The 19,901-nt window shown below is 38.0% G+C and overlaps 1 protein-coding gene across 1 annotated transcript in view; it reads left to right on the top strand.

Annotated features, from left to right (window-relative positions):
• The window catches only part of LOC124551018 (serine/threonine-protein phosphatase 6 regulatory ankyrin repeat subunit C-like), a 404,623-nt gene extending 385,104 nt beyond the window's left edge, over positions 1-19,519 (top strand). Inside the window, exon 23 of the mRNA XM_047125868.1 lies at positions 18,825-19,519. Within this exon, the coding sequence (XP_046981824.1) occupies positions 18,825-19,283 (459 nt within the window). The 3' untranslated portion in view covers positions 19,284-19,519. The remainder of the gene's footprint in view (positions 1-18,824) is intronic.
• Positions 19,520-19,901: the final 382 nt, after the last annotated feature.

Genomic DNA, 19,901 nt, shown 5'->3' with positions numbered 1-19,901 from the left:
CACCAGTGGAATTTTTGTTTTTTATTTGGCATATCACCTTCTAAATCTCATCTGCTGTGATGTGGGGTACATACATCAGACTAATTTTTCTCTGCACTGCTTTTTGTAGAAGGTTCATGGCTTCATCCATATATCCTTTACATCCACTTTGATCTGCTGCTGTCAGAAAATGATTGTTGATGATTTTGGCAACTATTTCCTCTTCGTCTACCATGCTTCCATTGTGACTCACTTGGGTACTGTCTGTATCCTCTCAAACTTTTCCTGTCTCCATTTTTACCACCTTCCAGATTGTTTTTATTTTATTATTTGATCTGTCAATTTTGGATTTGATAAACATACTCTTGGATTTTTTAATAACATTCTTTAGGATGTTACAGTAGAATCTGTAGTGTTCCCTATCCTGAGGTTTATCAGAATTTCTGAGTGAAACACAAAGCGTTGACTTTTTTTACATGAAGTTTTTATTCCATTAGTGAGCCACTGTCTCTTACAATCATTCCAGTTCGTGCTTTTTGAAATTTTCTTATGAAATACAGCTTCAAAAACAGTAACAAATTCATTTAGGAAAAGGTTGAATTTGTCATTTACATTTTTAGCCTGATACACTGCCTCCCAATCTAACTGCTCCAAATGCCTGGTGAAAGTTTCCAGATTCTCATTGTTGATTAACATATATGTGCTACTAATAGAACTGCTCTTGTTAGCAGGGCTTACATCGTGTATTTCCAACAGCTACCAATCATGGTCAGAGAGACCATTTAAGATTTTTGTTACAAATATATTTTCGATTCTATTATTATCTACATAAATATTGTCAATCAGACTTGTACAGTCCTTTGTTATCTTAGTGGGAAAGTCAACAACTGCCCTCAGATTGAAAGAATTCATTACATTCTCAAACTCTGTTCTATCATTGTTACAGGTAAGAAAATGTACATTAAAGTCACCAAGCATTATTATTTCTATGGTTTTTGAATACAATTAAGTTAAAAGTGATTATACTTGCTTGAGGAATACACTGACCTTTCCTGAGGGAGCTCTGTAGACAGCAATAACATAAATAGGCAGTGTATTGACAAGGACTTCAATGCAACAAGCCTCAAAATATTGGTCAACACAATATTTTTTTACGTCTGTAGATTTGTACACTATATTCTTTCTAACATACATTATCACTCCTCCATTGTCCATTTTACTACTAATATAAAAAGTTGCTAAGGTGTACTTGTCTAGTTGCAGCATTTCAATCTTGATGTTCAGTAAAACATAAAATATGGGCACTGTTTATTGCAACACTGTCATAAATGCAAACAGACAACTGGTTCAGTTTGTTCCTTAGACCCATTATATTTTGATGAAATAAGCAAAGTTTGTCATTTACTAAACTCTTTGATTCAATGGCACTTCTTTGTTGTGAATTGCAATTAGAGATTATAGCAGGTCTACCTGAAGGTATCTGCCTTATTTTAGTCTTGGAACTGAGGCCGGGTACCAAAAATCCTGCACAGTTGTATGTTTCCTGGTTCTTGTGCTTTTTCTGTTTGCTTCTGTTACTGATGGTGAAGCTGCTGAAAAGTCTTTCACAGTTGAAGACTGAGGAGGGGCAATACTGATGAAAGGTCCTGAGCCACTGATGAAATATCAACAGCAGATGGAACTTTTGAATCTGCTGCTGACGTACACAGAGGTCCCATACAAGGAATTGTTTGGTTCATTTTCTCTCTGCTTTCAAAAATTTCGTTTACCATTTTACTTATAAAGTTCTTTCCTTCATAATTCAATGCATCCCATGCCTGGTATGCTGGCATCTGTCTAATTTGCCTATATCAAGGATGCTGCATTTTGCGAACAAGAAACACATTTGTTTTATTTTCATGTTAGTTTTTTGTATTTCTTTGTTGACACATGAGTGATACATCAAGTCATATCTGTGTGGTAATGTTGAGACAATAGTATTACATTGCTCATTTTGTTCTAAGAATTTCTTTATCTCTGTTAGGCAGTTATCTGCTTCATTTTTTGCGACATCGTTTGAACCCGCAATACACACCACAAAGTCATTTTTTCTTAGCAATTTATCATCCATATTGATGCCAATAACATTTTTTGTTGTTGCTCCAGGCTTAACAATACTTGTTGAGTAGCATTTCATGTGTTCTTTGAAAAGTTTTGTCACGTTTTTGGCATGGCTGTCGGTTAAAAATAATACACTAGGATTGCAGACTGATAATGTGTGTTGCTGTGGGTATGCAGTAAAATTCAAACATGTGCTTGTTGTTTTGTTTTCTGATTGTTATTTCCAGAAAGTTAATTTAATTATTATGTTCTCTTTCAATTGTGAATTTTATATTTATATGTATCTTGTTGATGTTATTGTGTAGTTTTTCAATTTTTGTTTGAGGTTCATCTATTAAGCAAAGGACGTCATCCATATCCCTGAACCAATATAATATGTTGTATTCTTTTGCTTCTGTTTTTGTGAAAATGATGTGTTCAGTGTGGTTTAGAAAAATATTTACTAAGGGTCCTGAAACTAAGGACCCGATTGGTAAATTACCTTCTTGTTAATAAAATTCTGTATCAAATTGGAAGAATTTTGTTCTGTTATGAGTGTTATTAATGTGCATACTTCCTTAATCTGTTCATCAGGAAGTTGACTATACATTTTCAGGTTCTTGTCTATGATTCATATTGTTTCTGGTATTGGTATGTTGGAATACATTCTTTCTGTATCAAGTGAGAGGAGTGAGGAGTGTTGCTGTGTCTGGGATTTTTGTACCTATTATTTGTTGTATTAGCTGTTTTGTGTTTTTAATGGTTCTGTCTTCTTGCACTTTGAAATTTTCAGACAGTAGTTTTAACATGTATCCTGCAAGCTTGTAAGTGGGGGATTTTCTGAAGTCCAGTATTGGCCTAGCAGGAAGATTTGGCTTGTGGATCTTTAGTTGGCTTCGGAAGACAGGTGCAGTAGGATTAATGTGTGTCGGCTTTCTTTTCTCTGTGTTATACAGTATGATGTCTATACTTTACACAGTTTTTTGCACTTTTGTGCAGAATCTGTTTGTTGGGTCTGATTTTAATTGTGTAATATTATTTTGTGAGATGAATTCTCGCATTTTTTCAATGTATTGTTCTTTCTCCATAAGTACTACTGCGTTCCCCTTGTCTGCTTTTTGAAATGATAAATTTTCATTTTTAAGTTTTCTCCTAAGTATCCTGAGTGTTGCAGAGTCTGTGTTTTTCATGTTTTTGTGTTGTTGTGTTTTCATACTGGTTTCTTTTTTTGTTGGAGAGGGGGGTATTGGAAGTCTGAATTGTAGAGTATTGAATATGAATTATAATAGCTGTTAGAGAGTGGTTGAAAGCTTTGGTGACCAATTGATTTGAGTTTTGATTTAAATGTTCTCGGAAAGGGTTCATGGGCAAGTGAGTGAAAATGTGTTGTGAGATATTATTATTATTATTATTATGCTCTTTTGGAGTGGTATTCTATTATTTTACCTATTAGTGTAAATTATGAATTGTTTCGCATGTATACTTGATCATTCAGTAGGGTTTTGCTTTCTGCTTTGGTTTTCTATATGTTGTAATTTTCTTGTGGTGTTAGGAGGTGTTTTTTATTGTTGACTCTAATTATTTTCACATCTTCTTTTCTAGCAGTTGGTTTGTGGTTATGTTCTCTTATGTATTTTGCAAATGTGATGTGGTTTGTTTCATACTTCCAGTCTCTCATGCGTTCTTTCTATATGACATGAAATGTTCCACCTGTTTGTCCTATGTATTTACCAACACAACTGTTACACTATAGTTGATATATACCTGCTTTCTGGTATATGTCTCTGTTTTTTGTCAGTTTTGGAATGTATTTTTGTATAATATTGTCTATTGTGTATGCTATGTTTATTTCACGCCTTTTGAAAATGCTGGTGATTTGTGTGTGTGTGTGTGTGTGTGTGTGTGTGTGTGTGTGTGTGTGTGTGTGTGTGTGTGTGTGTGTGTGTCATTGTGCAGCATCTACTGTTTTCCTTCATATTTTTCTGATTATACTGTGTAGTTGTTATGGTATGGGTGTGTTTGTATTTGGTTCTATTCTGTTGTTGTCTGTGGTTTGGTGCTTTCATCTTTTAATTTTTTCATTTAGCTTTGTGATTATGTACATACATACATACATTAATCCTTGTTCCATAGATCATGAATACGACATTTTGTGATGATGTGGAGCATGTCACTTTAACATAAGTTTCCTTTACACAAAATAATTAACTATGTTTTTCTTGTTATTTTATTTTTTTTATTTTTATTTTTTATTTCTTTTTACAGTTACTACTTCATATCTAAGAATTCAACTATTAAGTAGAAGGAGTTGTCATTCAGAAATTCTTTTAATTTGCTATTAAATGTTGTTTGGCCATATGTCAGACTTTTAATACTATTTGGCAAATGACGAAAGATTTTTGTGGCAGCATAAGTCACCCCTTTCTGTCCCAAAGTGACATTTAATCCATAATAGTGAAGATCATCCTTTCTTCCTGTGTTGTAGCCATGTGCTTCACTGTTATTTTTGAATTTGATAAGTGAACATATGCATTGCAAAGGTATTGTGAATATCCTGAGTTACTTAAATAAATGAAACTTCCTGGCAGATTAAAACTGTGTGCTGGACTGAGACTCAAACTCGGGATCTTTGCCTTTCGCGGGCAAGTGCTTTACCAACTGAGCTACCCAAGCATGACTCATGCCCCATCTTCACAGCTTTACTTCTGCCAGTACCTCGTCTCCAACCTCCAAACTCAAGAGATACTCTCCTGCAATCCTTGCAGAACTAGCACTCCTGAAAGAAAGGATATTGTGGAGACATGGCTTAGCCACAGCCTAGAGGATGTTTCCAGAATGAGATTTTCACTCTGCAGTGGAGTGTGTGCTGATATGAAACTTCCTGGCAGATTAAAACTGTGTGCCAGACCGAGACTCAAACTCACTGACCTTTGCCTTTCACGGGCAAGTCCTCTACCATTTGAACTACCCGAGCACGACTCACACCCCATCTTCACAGCTTTACTTCTACCAGTACCTCGTCTCCTACCTTCCAAACTTAACAGATGCTCTCCTGCAAACCTTGCAGAACTAGCGCTCATGAAAGAAAGTGTATTGCGGAGACATGGCTTAGCCACAGCCTATGGGATGTTTCCAGAGTGAGATTTTCACTCTGCAGTGGAGTGTGCACTGATATGAAACTTCCTGGCAGATTAAAACTGTGGGCCAGACCGAGACTCAAATTCGGAGCCTATGCCTTTCAGCCACTTCTTTGTGAATTGATTCTTCCCAACTAATGTCTTAAACTTCAGCCTACTCTTCACCACTACTATATTGTGATCTGAATCTATATCTGCTCCTGGGTATGCCTTACAATCCAGTATCTTATTTTGGAATCTCTGTCTGACCAAGATGTAATCTAACTGAAATCTTCCCATATCACCCGGTCTTTTCCAGTGCTCTTGTGATTCTTAAACAGAGTATTTGCTATTACTAGCTGAAACTTGTTACAGAACTCAATTAGTCTTTCTCCTCTCTCATTCCTTGTCCCAAGTCCATATTCTCCTGTCACTTTCTACTCCATCCCCTACAATTGCATTCCAGTCCTCCATGACTATTAGATTTTCATCCCTGTTAACACACTGTATTACCCTTTTGGTATCCTCATACACTTTCTCTATTTCTTCATCTTCAACTTGCAGCTTCGGCATGTATACCTGAACTATTGTTGTCGGTGTTGGTTTGCTGTTGATTCTGATGAGAACAACCTTGTCACTGAACTGTTCACAGAAACACACTCTCTGCCTTACCTTCCTATTCATAATGACTCCTACTCCCATTATACCATTTTCTGCTGCTGTTGATATTGCCTTATACTCTTATAATCATCTGACCAGTAATCCTTGTCATCTTTCCACTTCACTTCACTGACCCTTACTATATCTAGATTGAGCCTTTGCAAAACCCTTTTCATATTTTCTAGTTTCCCTACCACATTCAAGCTTCTGACATTCCACATGCTGACTTGTAGAACATTACCCTTTCATTGATTATTCAAACTTTTTCTCATGTGAACCTCCCCCTTGGCAGTCCCCTCCCGAAGATCTGAATGAGGGACTATTCCAGAATCTTTTGCCAATGAAGAGATCACTATGACACTTCTGCAATTACAGGCCACATGTCCTGCAGATACATGTTATGTGTCTTTCATGCAGTAGTTTCCATTGCCTTCTGCATCCTCATGCCATTGATCATTGCTGATTCTTCCACTTTTAGGAGCAGTTTCCCACCCCTAGGACAAGAGAGTGCCCTTAACCTCTATCCACTCCTCTGCCCTCTTTGACAAGGCTGTTGGCAGAATGAGGGTGACTTCTTATGCCAGAAGTCTTTGGTTACCAATGCTGATTATTAATCAAAATTTAAGCAGCAGCAAGATTCGAACCTGGGACCACAATATTCTGATGCAATATACTTACAATATTCTAATGGAATGCACTAACATTATTTTTCACTGTGGTTTTATGTGGATTTTGTGACACACTAACATTATTTTTCACTGTATTGTTATGAGAATGTTGTGATATCTTAACTTCTTTAGTACCTGCCTGTCCGAACTTCTCATTAAGCTTAATTTCAATCAATGTTGGCTGATTGGACACTGATCTTAGCCTAAAAAAGTGCTCCCATGAGTATGCCTGATGAAGTAGCTGCCCGAAGCAGCTGATCTAGCTCCCTATTGACCCTCCTGACAGAGATGTGCAAGTGGGGCTGATCATACTGCATGAAAGCAGGAACCAAGCTACCATTTGTATGGTTTGTTGCAGATGCTATTTCTAACTAGGTTCCACTCCATATTTTAGTCCTGATCCCTATCAACACTGTTTCTACTATTGTAAACATTTTTTATGCTGTCCACATTATTACGTCAAGTTCTTTTTGGTAGTTTTCTTTGGTGAATGGCAGTTTGTTGTCTATGGAGTGTGTGTTAAAGTGTTGCTTTCTTTTGTGAGTGTGGGTGGTTCAAGGATTGGGAAATGAGAATGTCTGTTTCTGTGGGTTTACAGTAACTTTCAGACTTAAGCTTATTGATTTGTTGTTTGATGGTTATATCCAAAAACTTAATTTAGTTATTCTGTTCTCTTTCAATTAAGAATTTTATATTTTTATGTACCTTGTTGATGTCATTATCATAAAAAAATCATACAGACACTCTTCAGCTCTCTCTCTCTCTCTCTCTCTCTCTCTCTCTCTCTCTCTCTCTCTCTGTGTCACACACACACACACACACACACACACACACACACACACACACACACACACACATTAGTTTTCAATAGATACTTCATTAGCCTGGCTGGCAACATGAGTGTCAAAAACCAAACAGGAGGAAACACATAATGAAGTCACAATATTTACATTGTTAAAAGGACAGTGTTCAAACAACTAGCTAGAACTAATGGTGAAATAATAACAGTGCACCACGAAGAAGGAGAAACATGGTGAACAGTGTGAAAGAAAAAGTTCAGAGTACAAAACTGTGCTTATTTTTTGGAAATAAATGTGCAATGCAACCTCCACACCAGATGAGAGGAAACACAGATGCCAAGAAACTGTAAGTAATTACTTATTTAGATAAAAAAAACATGATGTAAAGTGTCTGATAAGCTAAAACTAACAAAACTGCATTGTTCTACATCCCGCTGGAGATGCGTTAGAGTAATAAAAAGGTGAAAAGCATCTGGGGAATATAAATTAAGTTGCAGCAAGAGAAGGTGGTTTTATTTACAAAAGAAATATCCCATAAATTATTCAATTTCACAGATATTGAAATACATTATTTGAAAGTTGAATCTCCAATCTTGATTGGTAAGGGTGTTACTATGCTCAGATAGAGAGGGTGGTCCATTGATAGTGACCAGGCCAAATATCTCACGAAATAAGCATCAAATGAAAAAACTACAAAGAACGAAACTAATCTAGCTTGGAGGAGAAACCAGATGGTGCTATGGTTGGCCCACTAGACGGCACTGCCATAGGTCAAACAGATATCAACTGCATTTTTTTAAATAGGAACCCCCATTTTATTACATATTTGGGTAGTAAGTAAAGAAATATGAATGTTTTAGTTGGACCACATTTTTTGCTTTGTGATAGACAGCGCTGTAATAGTCACAAACTTATAAGTACGTGGTACAATGTAACATTCTGCCAGTGCTGATGGTATTTGATTCATGATACCTGTGTTAAAATGGACTGTTTACCAATTGAGGAAAAGGTTGATATTGTGTTGATGTATGGCTATTGTGATCAAAATGGCCAATGGGCAAGTGCTATGTATGCTGCTCTGTATCCTGGATGACATCATCCAACTGTCTGGACCATTCGCCAGACTTACAAGCAGTCGTTCTTCCCACGCACAATTCGTGAATGCAACAGGGAAGGGGGGATCAGATAGTGGTACAATAAGTACCCTCCGCCACACACCGTAAGGTGGCTCGCGGAGTATAGATGTAGATGTAGATAGTTACGTTACTTAAGGAAACAGGAAGTGTTCAGCCATATGTGAAACATCAACCATGATCTGCAACCAATGATGATGCGCAAGTAGGTGTTTTACCTGCTGTTGCGGCTAATCCGCACATCAGTAGTAGACAAATTGCACGAGAATCAGGAATCTCAAGAACATCGGTGTTGAGAATGCTACATCAACATCGATTGCACCCGTACCATATTTCTCTGCACCAGAAATTGCATGGCAATGACTGGGAACATTGTGTACAGTTCTGCCACTGGGCACAAGAGAAATTACGGGACGATGACAGATTTTTTGCACACGTTCTATTTAGCGACGAAGCATCATTCATCAACAGCAGTAATGTAAACCGGCATAATATGCACTATTGGGCAACAGAAAATCCACAATGACTGTGACAAGTGAAACATCTGTGACCTTGGCGGGTTAATGTATGGTGCGGCATTATGGGAGGAAGGGCAATTGGCCCCCATTTTATCTATGGTAATCTAAATGGTGCAATGTCTGCTGATTTCCTACGTAATGTTCTACCAATGTTACTACAAGATGTTTCAGTGCATGACAGAATGGCGATGTACTTCCAACATGATGGATGTCCAGCACATAGCTCGCGTGCAGTTGAAGCGGTATTGAATAGCATATTTCATGACAGGTGGATTGGTCATTAAAGCACCATATAATGGCCCACATGTTCACCGGATCTGACGTCTCCGGATTTCTTTCTGTGGGGAAAATTGAAGGATATTTGCTATCGTGATCCACCGAAAACGCCTGACAACATGCGTCGGCGCATTGTCAATGCATGTGTGAACATTACGGAAGGCGAACTACTCACTGTTGAGAGGGATGTCATTGCACATATTGCCAAATGCATAGAGGTTGACAGACATCATTTTGAGCATTTATTGCATTAATGTGGTATTTACAGGTAATCACGCTGTATCAGCATGCGTTCTCAGAAATGTTAAGTTCACGAAGGTACATGTATCACATTGGAACAACCAAAATAAAATGTTCAAACATACCTGTGTTCTGTATTTTAATTTAAAAAACCTACCTGTTACCAACTGTTCATCTAAAATTGTGAGCCATATGTTTGTGACTATTACAGCACCATCCATCACAAAGCAAAAAAAGTGGTCAAACTAAAACACCGTCAGGTGGCTTGTGGAGTATGGATGTAGATGTAGATTTCTTTATGCACTACATGAATATGTAATAAAAATGGGGGTTCCTATTTTAAAGAAGCACAGTTAATATCCATTTGACCTATGGCAGCACCATCTAGTGGGCCACCCATAGCGCCATCTGGTTTCCCCCTTCAAGCTAGACAAGTTTTGTTCTTTGTAGTTTTTTCATTTGACACTTATTTTGTGAGATATTTGGCCCAGTCACGATCAATCGGCCACCCTGTATATATTATCTAACATGGTTTTTCTTATTACATAATGTAGTGGAATTTTCACTTTGGTATAACTTTTAGTCAATAGATTTCCCTCTGAAACTAAGCACAGTGTTAACATAAGCACATCAAAAATATTATCTTGAATAATGAATCTATGTGGGAGACAGTTTAATTGATGTTTGAACATCTTCCACATGTATACAACTTAGAAAGTGTACAGTATTTGAGGGAGAAAAAAGAATTAGTTATTTCCAGGTTACCAGGTGTTGAAGTCATAACAGCTATAATAATTCCATGCCATATCACTACCATATTGGAATATAGAGGTAGATATTGCTAAACAGATAACTGTGTCATAAAATATACAGCCATTAGTTATAAATATTTTAAAATGCATTGCAAATCAGTTATCAAATTTTCACTTTTACATTTACAGACATGTATCTCGAACTGGGAATTCACAAATTCATGTATGTCCTGAAATTACTCTTTTACCTCAATTAGACAATATTTCAAAATAAGTTTAAAAGTGTCACTAGCTACTATCATACTTGTTTGTGGCTCAAAAAGAATGACTGAATCCTGAGGTCTCATTGGTCATTGTTCACATGGCAAGAAACAAACTTCACTGTAATTCATCCCATGGTCATTTCATTGGCTAGAATTCGTTGACATGTACCATATGACAGCCCAAGTCTGTTACAAACACTGTGAATTGTCTTGAGTGTAGTAGATACCACGTCAAAGTGCTGCTTGTGCCCACACACTGACTCATTTGATGGCATCCTGGCTTATCGGCATCGAACATCACATCTCGGCATTAGCGGGTCACCCGCTTCCAGTGTCTGCCTCGGGGTCATTCTTCTGGTTCATCATCTGGTTCAGTAGCTGACTTGCTCCAATATGGTGGACAGCAGCGTGGAGGGTAAAAATTGTAGAGGGAGATGAAGAGATGAATACACCAAGCAGATTCAGAAGGATGTAGGTTGCAGTAAGTACTGGGAGATGAAGAAGCTTGCACCGGATAGAGTAGCATGGAGAGCTCCATAAAACCAGTCTCAGGACTGAAGATGACGACAACAACATGGTTCACATGCACTATGATGCAGTGAAATGGCAATTTTACTATTAATCCAACTGGAAAGATGGTTTAAAGGACTTTATGAGGTTCTTTCTAATGCCATTTAAACTTTCAGTCTTGACCATTTTTCAGTACTGGATTGCACAAATAAACTGAGTCTCACTGCAGTATTTAGGTATAACAGCTCCCCAGTCATGATGAGTGCCTTGCTGGAGAAATGACTGACGATTTTGACCATTTACATGTTTCCATACTTCATGCAGTTTACTGGCTAAGTCCCTGACATGTAAATCGCTGCTGCCTCTTTCTGATGTTATGAAGTCAAATGGCAAGGTCATTTGCCTGTCATAGACGATTCCATGAGGGCTGAGTTGCATGCTGGTGTGGATCTTCATGTTGTAAGCACTGCTTAAGTATGGTATATAGGTCCCCCATGAAACATGCTTTCTGCCAATGGAGTGATTTATCATCTAGATGAGAATTTGATGAACTCTTTCCATGCAGCCATTTCCCTATGGGTGCACTGGCATTGTCAGTCTTCAATAAGCTGCAAACTTGCTGAAGTAAGTCAGAAGTAAAATTGGAACCTTGGTTACTAATTGTAGAACAATGTGAACTATATTTAAGAATTCAGTCTTTAACAAACACACACACCACAATGTCAGGACTTTGGTCTGGGTCATTAATAGAAATCTTGAGAAATGATCCAAAATTAATCAAGATATAATGATTTCCAACTTTCGTTTTTGATCACAGAGCTGCAGTACCAAGATCTACATGCTCAGAAGATGTGCTTCTTTCTGGGAGTTCTTGCAGAGGTGTTTTGGTTTTGCCCATACCATTCTTCTTATGCATGAATTACAACATGAAACATAATTGTAAACATCAGCTTACCAGTTCAATCACCAATATATTTGTGCTATTTATAGTTTTAGTTACTTTTTTGCAGCTGTGTCTACCCAATAGTATACTATGACATTCTTTTAATGTTTGTTCTTATAGGACTTCAGGTATGATGATGTGGTTCCCTTTAGCAGTACAGTATCCCATCAAGAACTTCAAACTTAGGATCTTGTTTCCATGACTGACGCTGCATGTCAGCCTCTTGCACATTTATTGATTCATCTCCCCTGCCAATTATGAAATATATTATGACTGTCCTCCCCAATGCATCAGCATTGCTGTGTAGTTTGCCAGATTGTTGAACTACCTTCAATTGGTACTCACTTAAATGAAAAGCCCAACTGGTTGATGTACTGCTGAGGTCCTTCAGATTGAGCTGCTACTTCAGTGTAATGTGACCAGTTACTGCAGTGGATTCTTAGCCAACTAAGAAACACTGGTTGTAGTTTATTCCATAGATAAGTGCATGTAATCCCTTTTTGCTTGTTGAGTAGTCACATTTGACACTTTTCAGAAGAGAGGAAATGAATGAAATTAGATGCTCTTCTCCATTGATTCCCTATGATAAAACTACCCCCATGGCAAAATTGTTAGCATCAGTAGCTAAGATTTAGGGTTTTGAGAGCTCTGGATAAGACGATACAGGAGTCATTATCAAAGCCGTTTTCAGTATTTCCGTTGCTTGTGAACATTCAGAACTGCAAGTAAAAGTTGCTCCAAAAATAGTTGAGTCATTGGTCATGTTATGTCAGCTACTTCAGGTACAGCAAAATGACATTTTGATATGGACAGGGAAACATTTGCTCTGCACAGTCTCTCAGATATGGCTTGTAGTCTTTAAGTATGTTGTTGCATGTCTTTGCTGAAAATGATAATATTATCATGGCTAAAGCAGACAATGAGTGGGTGTTAATCTTGTGAGTATGGTATCTGTCAGTCACTGGAATGCTGCTGGTGCATTCTGAGGACCAAGAGGAAGATGGTCCTACTTGTACATCTGTAGGACAATAAATAATGTTTTATCCCTGTAGTGTGGGTGTACAGTCATCTGATTGTGCCAATAGTTAGGTCACAAATAGAGAAGATTTTGCATGAACTAAGATAATCCAAGGAGTGTATAAAGTTTGGCTATGGACAGATATCTGGTAACATATACCTTTCAGATTCCTGGAATCAACACAAAACCTGTGCTTCTGCTCTCGTGTAAGTTACTTCTTCCTTACAAGTACTACAGTTGATGCCCAAGCTGGACCTGAAAGTTCTCTAGGTTTAATGAAATCCACTACCAGCTTTTCTTTAATCATCTCTTTGAGTAAGGCTTGTTTACTATATGGAATTGTGTATGGACATTGAGCAATGGGTACTGCTCCTTCTGTATGAGGTGCTACCCAGAATATCTGAGAATTTCATTGCATTGGACAAGCCATTAGATACCTTGAGATACAGGTCTTAGCTACTGTGACACACAGTCACATCATCTTCGGTGCATGCAGTTGTGACCTTTGTTCACGCATGTCAGAACATGTTTCATTGGTTGTACAAATTGTGAAATGGATTATGTGAAGGGGCAACGGATTTGCCTCAAATTCTGTTTCAAGTTGAAGAAAACTGCTGCTGAGAAACACAACGTGCTGACTGAGGCATTTGATGAGAGTGCACTGAGTCAGGCAACACCATTTGAGTGGTTTCAGTGTTTCAAGGAAGGATGAGAATCTGTGGAAGATGACAAACATTCTGGTCAACCACCAGCACCCATTTTCATCCACCAATTCATATTCTGGTATAACTTGCCATTAAGGAAAAAGTGTTTGCTGCACAGACATGTGTGATAAGGATAATAGGTTACATACACTCTAGGTCCTCTTGTAGACAGCTGCTTAAGTGGTTGGGCATGCCAACAACAGCTTTAAGGCACCTTTACTCATTTATGAAATCTGTTGTTAATGAACCATCACAGTTTGAAAACACAGTAACATTAATAAATATAATACTATAGGAGAACAGTTTGCACTATCCACCACTCAGTTTTGTAGCACAGAAAGAATTGTCATGCTTAGTAGTTTACATTTCCTCATATGACTTTCTCTTTCTGTTTACCCAGTTTTTAAAATTTTGTCTGTTTTCACAACTTTCCCAATCAATTTCTTTTTCTTTTCTGGTCATTTTTGTGTATCATTTAGACCACTTTGACGGCGAGAAATTCTCACCCACTCATTAACCCTTGTTAACCACTTTTATTCTCACAATTTTCGTACAAATTTTTCTAATTTTTCTGGATTTTCCCCTTGCTTTTCGTCCATCACATTTTGTCTTTTATCTACCTTATCTCTTTTGCCACTCCCATGATTTCTAACACTCCAAACTATCCTCTCTTGCCATGATGAATCTCGTCACATCTGTTCTTTTCATAAACGTGCTTTTTCACTAAGGTCCCACATTCCGTTTCTTGAAACCTGATTGTCCCTTGGCGTTACTCCAAAAGGCCTAACAGTGAAGGTCACTGTTTCTTATTGTAACCCTACTCTACACCAGACTCTTTTATAGTTTCAAATACAGCAATCTCTTGCTCTTACCTGGCTAACCTGTGACCCAAATGCCTCATCAGCCAGTTTCCACTCCACCAGACATGTCACCTTCTACAAAATCATGCAATTACTGCTCATCATGTTGTCTTGGATAGTACCATCCACAAAGCCACCTCAAAAACTATCCTACCTTCTCCTAAACTATCTGAACATTGGTGTTTCCCTTCCTGTCCCTCTGCAGCTCCCTAAACAGCCACACCATCAACCACCACTCCTACGAACTGGGCTTGGCCAACTTCCTTGACAGCCAACAGCCTTCACCACTGCCACCCATATCAATAATAACTCATAATCGCAAGAACCAGTCACAACAGTACAGTGTCCTCAACCTCTCATCTAAAGCACTCTCCCCTCCTGAATTATCCAAGGGTATCAATTTTAGCCCCAATCCTGCATTTGATCATGCTGCTTTCATGTAGGACCTACTTTCCTACACATGTACTGTCAACTGGAAATATCACTGTAACCAAATCCCAAAACCTTTCCAATTGCAAACCTGACATTGAACCCTGCCTTGAACAGTTCCAACCATTATCCCAACTTGATCCACCACCACTACCTTCAAAGAATTCCTCACATCCAGCATTGCTTCACAACCCTTCCTCAGTTTCCTACAACATGTTGTAACCTGTCCTCTGCAGAACTACAAGGCTCTACATTCCCTAAAAGCAGATGACTCTATCATTATCCTTACAACAGACAAAGAATCTACCACTGTGGTACTTGACCAAAAGGAGTATGTTTGTGATGGTCTATGCCAGCTGTATGACACCTCTACATACAGCATCTGCCATTAAGATCCCATCCCTGTGATTCAAAGTGACCTTCAGTCCCTCCTTAAAACCTCAGGCCTCTCACAAGGACTAACACATTATAATGCAACAGCCTACCCCAGGATCATTATAAACTGTCCTATACCATGCATATATGCATCCATGTATTTATCATACGATTAAGTGCTTCCTGGGGTCTTTTATCTACATCTACATCTACATCCATACTCCACAAGCCACCCAACGGTGTATGGCGGAGGGTACTTTGAGTACCTCTATCGGTTCTCCCCTCTATTCCAGTCTCGTATTGTTCGTGGAAAGAAATATTGTCATTATGCCTCTGTGTGGGCTCTAATCTCTCCGATTTTATCCTCATGGTCTCTTCGTGAGATATACATAGGAGGGAGCAATACACTGCTTGACTCCTCAGTGAAGGTATGTTCTCAAAACTTCAACAAAAGCCCATACCAAGCTATTGAGAATCTCTCTTGCAGAGTCTTCCACTGGGGTTTATCTATCATCTCCCTAATGCTTTCATGATTACTAAATGATCCTGTAACGAAGCGTGCTGCTCTCCATTGGATCTTCTCTATCTCCTCTATCAACCCTATCTGGTATGGATCCCACACTGGTGAGCAGCATTCAAGCAGTGGGTGAACAAGTGTACTGTAACCTACTTCCTTTGTTTTCAGACAGAATTTCCTTAAGATTCTTCTAAAGAAACTCAGTCTGTCATCTGATTTACTGACGATTAATTTTATATGGTCATTCCATTTTAAATACTCCTAATGCCTACTCTCAGATAATTTATGGAATTAACTGCTTCCAGTTGCTGACCTGCTATATTGTAGCTAAATGATAAAGGATCTTTCTTTCTATCTATTTGCAGCACATTACACTTATCTACATTGAGATTCATTTGCTATTCCCTGCACCAAGCGTCAATTTGTTGCAGATCCTCCTGTATTTCAATACAATTTTTCCATTGTTACAACATCACGTTATACTACAGCATCATCCGTAAAAAGCCTCAGAGAACTTCCGATGTTATCCACAAGGTCATTTATATACATTGTGAATAGCAATGGTCCTATGACACTCCCCTGCAGCACACCTGAAATCACTCTTACTTCAGAAGACTTCTCTCCATTGAGAATGATATGCTAAGTAGTAATGTTTTAAAGATCATTACAACATCAATCCATAGAACTTCTCACCCCATCCAAACCGTGCACCCTCACATCTTACCTTCTTGCTAAGATCCTTCCTACTCACCTTAATCAACTTTATACTTACAACTACTTTGCCTTTGAGGGGCAGACATACAAACAGATCAGGGTACAGCTGTGGGAGCCAGGATGGCTCCTTCCTATATCAACCTTTTCCTGGGATCCATAAGTCTTCAGCTCCTGGTTTGGTTTAGATACATTGATGACAGCTTTATCATATGGACTCATGGTGAGGCTGACCTGTTAAAATTTCTGGACTTTCTGAATACCTTCCCCCCAACTAAATTTCACATGGTCCTATTCTGAATCCCATGCCACTTTCCTTGATGTCTATTTCATCCTCACAGAAGGCTACACACTTCTGCCCATGTTAAACCTACTAACAAACAGCAGTACTTACATTTTGACTCTTGCCATCCTTTCCATGTAAAAAATTTTATCCCATACAGCCTTGGCATTCAAGGCAAACGTATTTGCGCAGATGCAGACTCTTCACAGGAATACACCACCATTCTCACCTCAGATTTCACTGGACATAATTACCCCACCAGCCTAGTTCAAAAGCAGATTTCCTGGGCCATCACATCCAATCACTGCTGATCCCTCCAAAAACAACTTTGGAGCACAACACTGGTCATTCAGTATTATCCTGGTCTTCATTGTATTAATCAGCTACTCTGTCAAGGCCATGACTTTCTATAATCCTTTGCTGAAATGACATCCATTCTGTCTGAAATTTTGCCCACTACACCTACAATAGCTTTTTGTTGCTCTCCCAATCTTCGCAATATTATTGTCAGACCCTATGCTCCTTCTGCACCCATCTCCCTACCCTATGGCTCCTACCCCTGTGGCCGTCCCTGCATCAAGACTTGCTCTATGCACCCTTCTACTAACATCTATACCAGCCCTGTAACTGACAAAACATACACTATCAAAGAGAGAACCACCTGTGAAATGACGCATCATATACCAATTGTTATGTAAACCTGTTCAGCCTCTTACATCAGCATGATTACCACCAGATTATCAGTTAGGATGAATCAGCATAGGCAGAGGATAAATACTGGCAACACACACTATCATGTTGCAGAGCATGCTCTACAACATAACAATCGTGACCTCAGTGCCTGTTTCACCTCATACACCATCTGGATTCTTCCCCCAGATGCCAGTTTCTCATAACTCCGCAGGTCAGAACTGCTACTACAACATGTCTTTGTTTTCACCAACCACCTGACCTTAATTTACGTTGATTTCTTTCGTCTCAACATTTCTTCACAGTAACTACTCCTGTCTTTACTCTTTTTTAGTTTACTACATCTTTAATTTTCTTACTTCCCTATTTTTCGCTGTCCCCCCCTTCCACCTGTGTTATATACAATGCACTTAGCTATTCACGCTTATTAACTCATACATGATGTTTTAGCAGTAATCTCTGTTTTGAATATTACCCTGTCTTTCATCTTTAAGATCTTAGATTTTCAAATCTCATCCAGTGCAGTCCCCAACATCCTGTCCAGTAAGTCTCCCTTGACCCGCAGTTTTCGGTGACTTGTGAAATCTATCTCTTTTCCTAGACCTCTCCAGTTCTGTTCAGTCACCCCTCTTCCTTCCCCTTCTGCCTGAAAAAGGAGGCACTGGCTCTGAAAGCTTGCCTAATTATAACCTTCTTTTATATGTGTGTTCTGCTGCCACTTGGTGAATAGTTTTTTTAATCCGTCCAATTACATTATATTGACAGGAGGGAGAGAGATTCAATCATAAAAATCGTTGATCTGCTGTGAACTTCTCTAAAGAATTTAATTTAGAATAAAATTAATTTCTGTGTGTGTGTGTGTGTGTGTGAACTAAGGATATTAAATATAAAACATTTCATGCATGTAAAAAAACAAGAAATGATGTAATGGTCAGCATGTTGCCATATTTTTCACTCTCTCTTCATGTCACAGTGAGAGGTCCCAATTATTATCTAGTGGAAATGCAAATAATTAACTAGCACTTATTTATTTAGCTGTAATTTAAAAAAAAAATTTCCTACTTTTAGTCAATTATTTCTTTATTTATGTTATAAATTTTGAATGTTTTAAAGCATATCTCTTAATATCTTGCTATTTTTAAACAATTATTTGTAATATTTTACATAGAGCCTGCATTCAGCTGTTATTAATCCTGTAATAATCTTGCTCATATGGCTGTTTTAGCTTTCACTTTTTATTAAAGAATCACTAATTCTGAAAATAGAAATCTTAAATAGTTTACTTACATTCTATTTACAGATATTGGACCATTTGATTTCTTTGGGGATATCCTTGTCAGACTGCTGGTGGGATCCTGAGCATGAGACAACATTGCTGCACTGTGCAGCACAGTCAAGTGTGGAAATGCTGAAGAAACTAATAGACAATGGTCACACTGAAAGTACACATGACCACAAGGGATTCTCCCCATTACACATTGCAGTTCAATCATTAAATTTTATGGGCACAAAATATTTGCTTGAAGATGCAAATGTTCCAGTGAATGAGAGGAATGCTGATGGTAGAACAGCCTTGATGTTGGCAGTCAGTGATTCTTGGTACTATCCTGATGTATTTGACATGCTTGAGATTCTGGTGAATGCGGGGGCAGATATTAATGCTAAAGACAAATATGGGAAGACTGCCTACCAGTTGGCATATTATGCTTGGGCTGACATGACTCATGATGTACTAGATTATATGCAATTTCGACTGTGATTGTATAGGGGAAATGGAAAAGTTCAGCATGCCTTTGAAGGACGGAAGCAGTTCTTTACCTTCAGTATGCTTACCTGTACATGGTGTTTCTGTATTTTTAATTACATTTAAGTGCCACCTGAATAAATAACTAATCTTTATGTCTAACATTCTCATTCTGATGTTCATGTTTATGAATTAATGTAATTCTTGTAAATAATCAAAAAAGACAGACATGAATTCTTAATGTACATTAATTTAACAAACAGGTTGTATGTAGTGAGCAAGATTATGCCCTAGGTACTGCAATCATTATTTGAGGTAAATTTTATCCCATGATGTTTGAAATTCCTATCTCATTTCTTTCTGTACCTGGTATTCATGATTTTTCAGTAAATTAACATAAAAGGTGAAATTAAACTAAAGAAACTAGAAAAAGCATAAATTTTTACAAATTTACCCTAATTAAAATTGGTAAATTTTGTGAAATTAGCAAAACTGTGCTTGTGAGAAGCATAAGAAACTGGGCCACATGAATTCCATAAATTTGAACATGATGTTTACGTTGCTGATTTCAAAGTTGGGTAATACAGCTATACCAGTTGCAACTGATGTCATGAAATTTCCATTCAGTGAATA

Source organism: Schistocerca americana, chromosome 1 (genome assembly GCF_021461395.2).
Source record: "Schistocerca americana isolate TAMUIC-IGC-003095 chromosome 1, iqSchAmer2.1, whole genome shotgun sequence".
NCBI lineage: Eukaryota > Metazoa > Arthropoda > Insecta > Orthoptera > Acrididae > Schistocerca > Schistocerca americana.
This window is presented reverse-complemented; position numbering and strand designations above follow the sequence as displayed.